Here is a 10,985-nt window from a genome sequence, read left to right as displayed (position 1 = left end):
GGTGAAGAAAGAAAACAAAGACAAGAATCAAATAAACATAAATTTACCGTGGTTATTAAGCATCCCAGACCATTATATTTTTGTTTTCATTTACCCTCATTCCACATACATCACGTAAATTGCATGGAAGCCTACATCATCATTAATGGTACCAAAGTAAAAAACACCTAGTCATCGGATGACTGTCGGGACAGAAACCTATAAACATCCCAGACATATCTATCATGTTGTAGGATTGTTACGCGCTTTAAATCTTCCCAGCACTGGAAACAACATTATAGATTCATCTTCGCTTTTCCAGGAGAAATTCCGGTCTCTTTTTTAAGATGGCGTATCACAGCCAACAGAACAACAGAATGGGGTTTTCACAACTACGAAAAAGTGTTCCTTGTATGATGCCATTCTATAAACCACGAGAAGAAAATCGAAAATCGGAAACCGTGACTCGCATCTGTTGTCATTATCTATGCTCCATTCGTCTTACATGAACGGTTATTGTGTTGTGTGGAGGCAAGGATAAAACACCTTTCATTTAATTATCTTCTACGGTTATTACCAAATCCATCATTTGTAATAATATACTTCCCTGTGACATTTATCATCAGATGTGGAAGCCTTTGTCGATTTATTTGTTTACGCGTCCAAAAGATCTCTTTGAAATCTTAGATCACCAAAATGCTAAAAAGCGATAAACATTCTTTGTCATATTGTGTACCCATCACTTCCATTGTCCAGATTTTCACATTAAAACGGATAGTTTTCAGTCTCTCTTACAGTATTAATTGCAAATATGTTGATAAATTGTTTCATCATTCTTACGTATCTAGTCAGCAGAGAATAACAATTCCCTCCTACAAAGTTTGTTTTGTGTAATAGCTTTATTATCGGTCAAACACAAGCGAAGGACTTTTGTGATTGAGACGCCCTCTCTCAGAGTGAAACACGATTTTAAAGAGAGTCTCCGCTTTTGAATTGCTGGGACGAAATTTTAAGAGACATATCCCCGGAACTTTCATTTATTCTTGTAAGCTTAAGCAAAGTTGTTGATTTAAATATCTTGAAACTCTATATAACGATAATAACAATAGCTCCGGAATGACACAAACACTTCTTGCAGGTCACTCACCGCGACTTGTTATTGTTGACTAAAAGAACGCGCCATTATTTTACAGCTGCGGCTCCTATATATAAGGCGGGAAAATTTATGTCGTCGCCAGTGTGTGTAGTGCATTGACGTTTAGTTCTGTCCTTTCTACACGTGGATATCTGACAAGCGGGACAATCAGACAAAGATGTCTTGTCCTTGTGCATGTGTTTCGTTGTGTCCTGGGGTAAGTTTCTGGCTTTTTTCCTCCGGATTTTTTTACATGTACGTCGGCGGTTTCAGTTACACGGAGTTCATGTTCGCTTGGGCGTACCTCAGGTGTCAAATCGGTATTTCAAGAGCTTGACATCGCGTTGTGGCGCGTGTTGTGTATCGTGTCGTGACGCGTTCACCTAGAAACGTCACACCACTTTAATGTCTGCACTTCCCGCCTTCAGTTGACTATCTTCCGATATCTGTCAATACTGTCAAAATTGTAGTAGATATGTATATGTGTCTATTTTCCGTGACCGCGTAAACGCTCGTCGACCGCTGAGAGTGCAGGTGAACTTGAGCCATCTCAGATGCCTATACACATTGGAATTTACCCTATCACAAATATGTCCTCAGATGTTTTAGTGCTGTGCACGGATATATACGCATACGGCAACGCGAGAGGTGAATACAGCCATGACCTACGATTTTCCATTTTTCCTTCTGTCTTTGTGCCGAGTACAATAACTTGATTGTACGTTACAATTTTGGCATAAGCTGTGACTTTAAATAATATTTGCAATACGTCATAGTTTAAGATAAATGCATTTTGCACTCTTCGCTACAGTAAGTTGTGTCATGGAGAATCTACCTTACCAACAAAATGTATTTTTTCCATTGTGTGATGTTTTTGTTGGCGCTAAAATTATACCATAGACTAAAATTCAAATTTTCGACAATTGCGTTGGAAATTACACTGTCATAGGTCGTACTGGAAAAGTGGAAATCGGGTACTTCGACATGATCTTGGAATAGAAAAAGGAAAAATCCTGACACACACAAACTCAACCTGATGAAGCTTTAAAATTGAACACTGTGTAAGAATGACATTTTTAGACAACCTATACAATACATATCCTCTACAAATGTCTACTCCGGTAGATGTGGTTCAACACTGACTTTTTGTCAAATGCAGCCTGCGTTTTATTTGTCATATTTTCGTTGATGAGTGAAACTAAGCTCACGTCACCTTCCTTCGGTTGACAGCACATCGAGTATTCTCGATGCTTCTACCCTAAGTACCCTCCTTACACGCCGACTGAAAGTCTGAAAAAGAACGCAAAAGATTGTTTGCTACTATGCAGAACTAAATTGTTTTGTTATGGATGATTGCAACGGATTACATATCGACAAACACATTCCAAGAGATTCACGTCAATACGGTTCCTTCTCTGAAAAATCTCGTCTCTCTGTCGCTTTGCGTCGGAGAATCACAGGTGCTTTAAGTCTTGTATCCATACTCCCAATAACTCAGCAAAACAAGGAGTGTTTGTTACATATTATGTATGCTCTAGACCAGTTTTTTAAATTGTAGTTCGCGCGGCATTTTCTGATACTATGCCAATCATTTCAACTGCCCTCTGTAATGCGATCGCCTTTTTCTTGAGCTTGACCTTCAACTCCAACATACCATAACAAAGTAAAGCGGACCGTATTTCATGAACCACATTAATGATTAATGTGGACGTTGCACATATTCTTATTTTTTTCGCTTATTAAGAAATTTTAGGTGTATCTGACTTTCGTGTTAGGAATTAACATTTTTCCGCAATTAATGTACAGCAAACTTATATATATATATATATATATATATATATATATATATATATATATATATATATATATATATATATATATATATATATATATATATAATATATATATATATATATATATATATTATATATATATATATATCACTTTTTAATCATTAATTTTCAATAATTGCGAGTTCGTATTTAAAGTAGGTTTTATATTAAACATTGTTTTGTAAAGTTTGAACGTTCTTCGGGAAATCGTTTTAATATTTACGGGCGTCGTCAGCGTCATGAAATCGGTGAGATAAGCCAATTATCTAGTAACCAAAACTTCAACCAAATCTATTAATTAGTTTACGAAAAGCAAATGCACCCAATATGCTCTACTCTTATCAGGAGTCCGACATTTGAAGGTTTTACCGAAGCAGATAGACTGCAGCGGGTCACCATTCCTAAGCGATTGTACGTTTTGACGATAGGGAGTAAGACAGGAATGGCGCGGCTAAATGTCGACAGATCACATCCTGCTTTTCATCGATCTTCACGACGATGTTCACGTGTTAATATCAGCAGCCGGGGATTATATCATTCTACAATTTTCAATAGTATGGTAAATTCTGAAAAATTTGAAAAAGTGCATGAAACGTTTGTAAGAGGTTTTCAGTAGATAGACGCAATCTTTTCATTGGAAATGGGTCGTCAGATCTAAGGACGCATGGTCAGAACGCCGGCACTAATGATTTTTGTGCTCCATCCAATGTTTGACTTTTTATCCGACTATTATGTAAACACTTTGTTTGAAACAGTTAGCCTGCATGCTCTTTTCTGTAATCCTTACTACTCACTTTTTACCATTTTCGGCAATCTTACTCAAAATGTAGGGACCGATCCCTTCGATGAAAGTAGTGTGAGTCGTGATTGCACAAGATGAATCATCTGAGTGGCGTAATGATGTTTTCTTTTGTGAGGTATCTGGAGGAAACCGAAAACTTGGTTTTACCATAACACATAATTACAATCGCATAAGACAATTAGGGATTGTACGTCCTGAGTTTCGTTTTTCTTTTCTATCGCCTACATTCAGGTAGTATGCGCCTCGAAAGTGAAAGGCTTAAACTGTTGCTCAAAATTTCCCCTATGAAAGTTTAAACCATTCTCTTATCAAATCAAGAATAAACATTTGGGGTCACCGTGCAAAGTTTGTTACGAGACAAACTCTGAAATTACTGAAAAGTTTGATACCGATATTTCAAATTCAAAATGGCACGCCGCCATCTGCCGAGTGAAAGGCAAAATTTTCGGTTTTCAAATAACTAAGACGGCAAAAATGTTTCTTACTCAAAGACTTTAGAATGAGCTCCCACAAATGGTAAACCAGACAAATTGTAAACTTTTGAGAGTCCGAATATCTGCACCGAGATCTTAAGTCATAGAGAATTTTACAGAAATTGAACAAAAAAAAAAACCGAAAAAAGTGACCGCCTATTGTACCACCCATACTTTGTAATTTTAATGATCAAAATATGCTCACAAATTGACTGGAGATACCTGACGTAAAGTTGTCCCTATACGTTATTATCTAAACGACAAATTTTGTGATCTATTGCAATTTGGCCACATTCTCCCGCTCATCAGGCAAAGCGATCAAGTTTCAGTCTTAGGTGAATGTACACGACGTGACGGTCGTTTGCATAAGTGCTCTGCAAGTGTTTACGGTTACCGTAATATATGATCTAATTTGACACAGGGACATTGGCATAGCCTTCGAAACAGAAGTCATGATTTATACAAGTTTTGTTTGCAGAAAATATGTTTTGTTTTGGTGTTAGCCACATACTTAGCCCTCTATTCTCAGATATCCACTACAAACGTCACGCACACATCCCGACATTGTCGTCATTCGCCTAAACGCCTGTTATCTCGGGATGTGTGGCGACCACGCATGAACGAAAACCATAAAGGCATTACAAATACGCGGTATGATAGGTACTTACGTTGTACATATTTACTACTATCTCGTTCAGATCGTGCAGTCTCATTAATATTTAAATTGAAAACTGGATAGTTTACACTGCTTTCTAGACATTAAAAATAAATCGATCTCAATATAAAAAGCGAACAAGTAAAGAAGCATGTTGAATTAAGCTTTTTAAATTCGAACGCACACTGTTGCTTTCATATAAAACGCCGAAAAATGTTCCAAATTTTTGTGCGTGTGTGTTGAAGCGGTCTTTGACGCATTAGTTGAAAACGTCAGGCCATTAAGCTAGTAAGTCAACGGTACGGTAACGAAGTAAAATTGTTGTCAAGATTCTCTGCACTTATACTGTAGCGACGCACTTATTGTTTTTCAGAGTTGAGTAGAGTAGAAAACCGTCGGTAGACTTCCTTCTAGCGTGGTCAAACATGACCGTAGTTGTCTCATCAAAGTCTGAAGGAGTATTTATTTATTAAATTACGAATACAGACAGGAGTTCTTTTGAAATACTGTCTTGATATGATTAGTTTTTGCATGTCACGTGGTCTCTTCAGTTTTAAAATGGCAGGCTGCCGCTCATACCATTCACTAAAAGTATGTTTTAAAGCCACCAAATTCAGTAGCAGCTGTGGCGACTTCTGTCAGAATCTAGTCGATTTCCAGGTCCATCGTAATTTGCACTGACAAAGTTTGGCAAAGACTTTGTGTCAACAAGCAGTACGCGTTTGCAGAGAAATGGATAAATTCACATGATGTTTTCTTGATGAGAAATTACCCAGCGACTGGTTCCCCAACCCTGAGAATGTACCGCTTGGTATAGTTTTGCTTGCGCGGCGGGTTTGTTGGGTAAATACTCAATTGGAACAATACTTATCGCATCCCACGGTGTGAAATGCATGCGCAGTGCAAATAAAACCCAAACCAGAAGTCACCAGGCAAGTTCACGAACAACTACAGTTCTACGGCGAAAATGACCTGCTATGAATTTGCACAGTAATAAAGTATAGTTTACCTGTATTTTCCACAGAACTTTCAAATGAATTCGAAATAATTATTTGCTAAATATACGCGTCAGTATTGTAGCATCATGTACCATCCCTACCCTTAACATCATTTGATGTAACTTTGCAGATTATACCATATTCTCTCAAGGTTTTGAGCGCCGCGAAACTAAAAGTTTTAAAACTTTTGTGTTAATATTTCGCTCACCAAAACTTAGAACAAGTTTCTCTTAACAATCAAGAATACAATACCATGGGTTACCAAGTAAACATTTTTGTAACAAAGAAACAAATTTTATTAATATTTACAAAATCATGGAAATTCAACAGTGCCCGTGTATATATACCATATAAATTATTTTAGCAAAGGTAAATTTTCGTTTATCTTGAAACCAAGAAGACGAGTACTTTATTCATTCCATCGTCTTCAGAATGAGTCTACACATCAGCAGGTAGGAAAACCATTGTTAAAAAACTGTCACTGGAAATGTCCTTTTTCGCCCTTTTCATACTGAGAGCGTTCAGCGCTGCGTCAAACTTACTTTTTCATACCAAGGACGGTTCTAAAATCGGCATCATGCGTATTGTGCCATCACTTAAAATGCCAACCTAAATAGGTACGAACATACCTTGTTTATTGTACAATGGTATCCAGCAAGAAGTATGCGTGGACTGGAATGCGTACATACTTGCTCGTGAGAACTTTGCTTCCATGAGAGACTGACGCCGTCAAGACAATCTCTTTTCTCTGTCACTGGTGATAATTGTCGCTTGGCGGGACGTAACCGATAAATTATTGCATAAGGTCGTGTAATCTGAGGTAATATATTAAGTTGTTTGTTAAGTTGTTTGTTTACTTGATTGATTATTTGTTTATTCGCTAAATTGTTTTGCAGTTCGTTTCTTCAGTTTTAAATATCTGTTCCGTTCATCTGCTTGTATTATATGGCAATATTTCATTACCCAGTGAATGATGAAACGTTATCTTCTGAATGTTTGGCATAATTGCTGCAGCTCCGTGGCGCTACGTTTCGTTGCCGCGATTTCGTGAGATCGGGAAAATGTGGGCAGGTGAAAAGTCGTGGGCTACGGAACTGTAGCAACGTCGAGCATTGAGAGTGGGTATTAAGTCTCTGCGCGCGCTTACGCTCGTCACTTTCAAATTCACGTTTTTTTCGGCATAGATACCGTTGGTCAAATGCAAACACAGTGTCAACATATCCTGGAAGACTCCAGTCTCTGTTTTACCACAGAGTATCATAGACAGAGTGGCAACACCTATTGTTTAAGGCGTGAAGCGGTTACGTAAGCAATTCGTGTTTGCCTCGCCTCACGAAGCTCTTGGCTCTCTTTTCCGAAGAGTGCCGACCATGCACCCTTCGGTAATTTTCGGATTTTCACCAATTGTTAAGCGAAAGTATGTTCGACAAAGTTTGTGTTGTTGTTGTCGTGTGGTGCTGATCGGAATTGATGTGCTGGCAAAAACGGGAGTGTTTTGAGCTTCAGGAAAGTGGGTTTTACCGTTTTAAAAATTCCTCTCATATTTTTATGAATATATAATGAGTGTGTTTGAACCAAATTTGAAAGTCTTTTATCGATACTGTCTGGTTTTACTCAATGGTTTACGGTCAGTCATACCGCCTTTTACACGTGCGTCAAGAAAGGACATGTTTATGAAACTGCTGGCGTGTTATGTTTTGATTGGCGTGAAGCAGTGTTTCTGGCCTGAGAGCTCACAAAGTAACTATGGTTGCTACGCGACTGGCAGTACGATGCCATCTCGTCGTATGTTTCGCATAATCTCGTGTAATTATCAACCACAAACAAAGCCTCCAAAACGTTTAACACCTTTTAAGCTCATTTTAATATGAAAAGCCAATAGTCTACCGAGACGACCATGGAACAAAAGGCATGCAAGTGTTGCCACTCTGTTTATGATACTCTGTGGTTTTACCACGGTGTTTTTTTTGTCTTTCATGTCAGTAATGGCGTGTACTGCATGAAGCGCTTTACTATGGTAGTTTTCTTTAATAAAGGATTTTACTAAACATATCGATCGTTGTGACAAAGCGATCAGAAAACGCAATGACTTTTCTTTCTGTAAAACATTTCACAACTTTTGCAGTCCACGGGCACCTCGCTGACTTTGCGTCGGTTGGCAGATCTTGGCAAATGTTAATACTTGCTCTCGTACTGTTGAGCTTTACTCAAGTTCTTTGTTCTATTCTACAAACTGCTGGCATGACTGTTTAGCATCTAGGACGCCTTGACTTTATAAAAGACTCCACTTGAAGATTAGCCGCACATCCGTGTAACAGACACAATGGGGGTTACGGCTTTGATTGAGATCGTAGACACACAGTAAGACCCTGTATTTGTCAACAAGGGCCAAATTGTTTGGAATTGGCAATGAAAGAGTAAACTCACATGGAAAATGTCCCGTCAAAGTTGGATGAACAAAACATAATTTCACAAATGGGATCGTTACCTTGTGACATGCCATCGGCACTTGTCCACACAATAGGTATTGTGTGGACGAACCTTTCAGAGACATCGTATATGATATTGAGCTGACCATGTCTCTAAAAGGTCCGTCCACACAATACCTATTGTGTGGACAAGTGCCGATGGCATGTCACAAGGTAACGATCCCATTTGTGAAATGATAGACAGTGGAGCGGAACATTGTCTGCTCCACTTTCTATGAGCTGACTTGCCGGGTCATCCAATTTTAAAGTTGTTCGTTTAAGAGCGATTTGTTCTCCACAGTGGACTCATGGAATCCGTCACGGTTCAAAGACATGGGCTTGTGCGCATGACACTCTCGATATCTTGTTGCTAAAATCAATGTCGAATCGGAACATAAAATCATAATTTCGCAATGATATTCACCGTTCCTACAATACAGCCACATTCGATTGCCAACCATTTGACCGTTTTGGTATTCTTTGATTGGTGAATAAGAGACAAAAAAGTGAATCTCAAAAACATAAACCAACTAACTGCTTCAAGTTTCAAACGCTGTTTCAACTTGTACAAGTCAACACCCTCAATGAAATAGTGTTCCAGCGCCTGGAAACCACTGCCCCGATAAACAGAAGACAAAAAATCAGTATGGTTGTGAATTTAACGAACGTGACACAATTGGAACCTCAAGAAGATGAAAGCAGTTTACCAAACGCAATGCAGTCATTACGCAACCAGTGTGTGACCTGACCAGAAAGGTCAGATTCGCAGCACGTATAATATAAACAAATGCCTAGCGACTATACCCTCTATCGTTCCTTCAAGAACGGCTGTGTGTTCGACAAACAGAAGTGTAAACTGTCTACACCTTCTTCTGTTGTCCTTCAGCAGGCAAACATTTTTGTGGAATCCTGCACACGAAATATAAAGCGATCAATTCTTCCCCTCTTTTGATACTAACTTAGCTGTAACAATTTGGCGCTACACAGCCAACACGACAGAAAAAAAACTGGTGCACAGCCCGTGGGCAACAATTATTGCAGTTAAGACCAACTATATGAATGTGATTTGGGAGCTTAACCTGGCAAGCATGCGTTTCTTTTAATATCGTGTTTCCATGCGTGACGTATTTCGTGCCTCATAGACGGCGATATCGTCCTTGAAGGTAATCGACGCTTAACCATAAATCCATGCAAGACTAGGCATGCACCGGGTCACATTGAGAGAGGTTTGTTAATTTCACCCCTTTCACTCGTTCTTAAAACACGCTCGAGATTTCTTAAGTTCCTGTTTGCTAATTTGTTGAAGACGCTGTCACTGCGTCGTTGGTGTTGTCTTTAAACCGTGTGTCGAAGACGCTGTTAAAGCGTCGTTGCTGTGCGGTTTGCTAAAGGTGACGGTCAGGTTGAAACCGGGCACATCACAGGTTGTCATGGTGCTGGATGATACATTCGTTTTGTAACAGTGCGCGAGTGAAATGATTCTGTTCTAAACCTAAAATCACCATACGGACTTTTGCGTTTTGTGAACGTATGACTTGACGCCGACTATGCTTCGCAATATACTTGTGTAGTCTATTAGACGACATATGATGAGTTAGGCATAAACTAACTTGCTCTGCGGGCATGAAAGTATCAAAACATATAATAAATTGAACGACTAAAATTAGCAGACCATCACGCTAATGGTAGGCTGTTGCGAAGATTATGGGGTGAACGCCTTGGCCCACAGTAACTCAGCTGCCGAGAATAGCCAGGCGACTTGGGGGCCAGTCTAGGCATAAACTAAAATAACATTCAAACAACAAACAAGATACAATGATACGAGTTCACAGAATTCCATTCTTAACCCTTTCAACACCGTGGTTTGGCCCAAACCTATTGTTGTCAGTGATGACTGTGGACCTTTCCACAGGGCATTGGGGCGAACGGGTTAAAGTATCCAACATTCAGATCTTTTGAATAATTGTAGTGGTAACATGGTCCACTGCAGCTGTGATCCATTTAAGGATTTTTTGTCGATTGTTACAGCGATACTTCTTGCTGCACATTGACGTCCACATACTAGTCATTTGGTCTCTAGATATTCACATGGGCCAGGAAGCAACAAATACTTTTATTTTTCCCCTTTTTTACTGAAAAATATCAGGTTTTTGTATAGCATCCCCTATTGTACTGTAGGGACTCAACCTCACTTACATCATCGTCTGCCGCCCTTTCTGACAATCAAGGGGACATCATTCACTCACTGAGAATTGGATGAAATAACCCTGACCCAGCATACACCCAATATTAAGCTGCATCGATTTGAAATGATGTGTTAGACGTCTAGTGATCCATGACTAGAAGGTATATAATGTCTTTAGATAAGTTTTACTTTTCTCTGATCGATGCACGCCAAGGCTTTCATGTATTGAACAGGGAAAAACCCAATTCTTTGATTTTATATTACATCTTGACCTTTCAACCTAACGAAATCTTGAAATCTCTTTCAATCGGCAAATTGCCAATGATGGCTGTCTAGACTTTAATTGACTTCGAGACAGGTGAACATACATCTGAGGTCACAGTCTTCTGATGACCCAAGTTTCCCGGTGGATGGCAGTCGGTGCTAATGCAGGCGTAAGTAACGAGGAATGTATCAAG

At 39.1% G+C, this 10,985-nt stretch overlaps 1 protein-coding gene across 2 annotated transcripts in view; it reads left to right on the top strand.

The window, feature by feature from the left end:
* The first annotated feature begins 1,195 nt into the window (after positions 1 to 1,195).
* Positions 1,196 to 10,985, top strand: part of LOC139140163 (endoglucanase A-like) — a 36,480-nt gene continuing 26,690 nt past the window's right edge. Inside the window, exon 1 of one of the 2 annotated variants that reach the window (XM_070709227.1) lies at positions 1,196 to 1,331. In XM_070709227.1, coding sequence (XP_070565328.1) covers positions 1,293 to 1,331 — 39 coding nt within the window. In that variant the 5' untranslated portion in view covers positions 1,196 to 1,292. Of the gene's footprint in view, positions 1,332 to 6,584; positions 6,695 to 10,985 lie in introns of those variants that run through there. The other variant, XM_070709235.1, reaches the window with a different exon arrangement.

The sequence above is a fragment of the Ptychodera flava genome, chromosome 1, assembly GCF_041260155.1.
Source record: "Ptychodera flava strain L36383 chromosome 1, AS_Pfla_20210202, whole genome shotgun sequence".
NCBI classification, from domain to species: Eukaryota; Metazoa; Hemichordata; class Enteropneusta; family Ptychoderidae; genus Ptychodera; species Ptychodera flava.
Note: the sequence above shows the minus strand (reverse complement) of the source record. Positions and strands in the feature narration are given on the sequence as shown.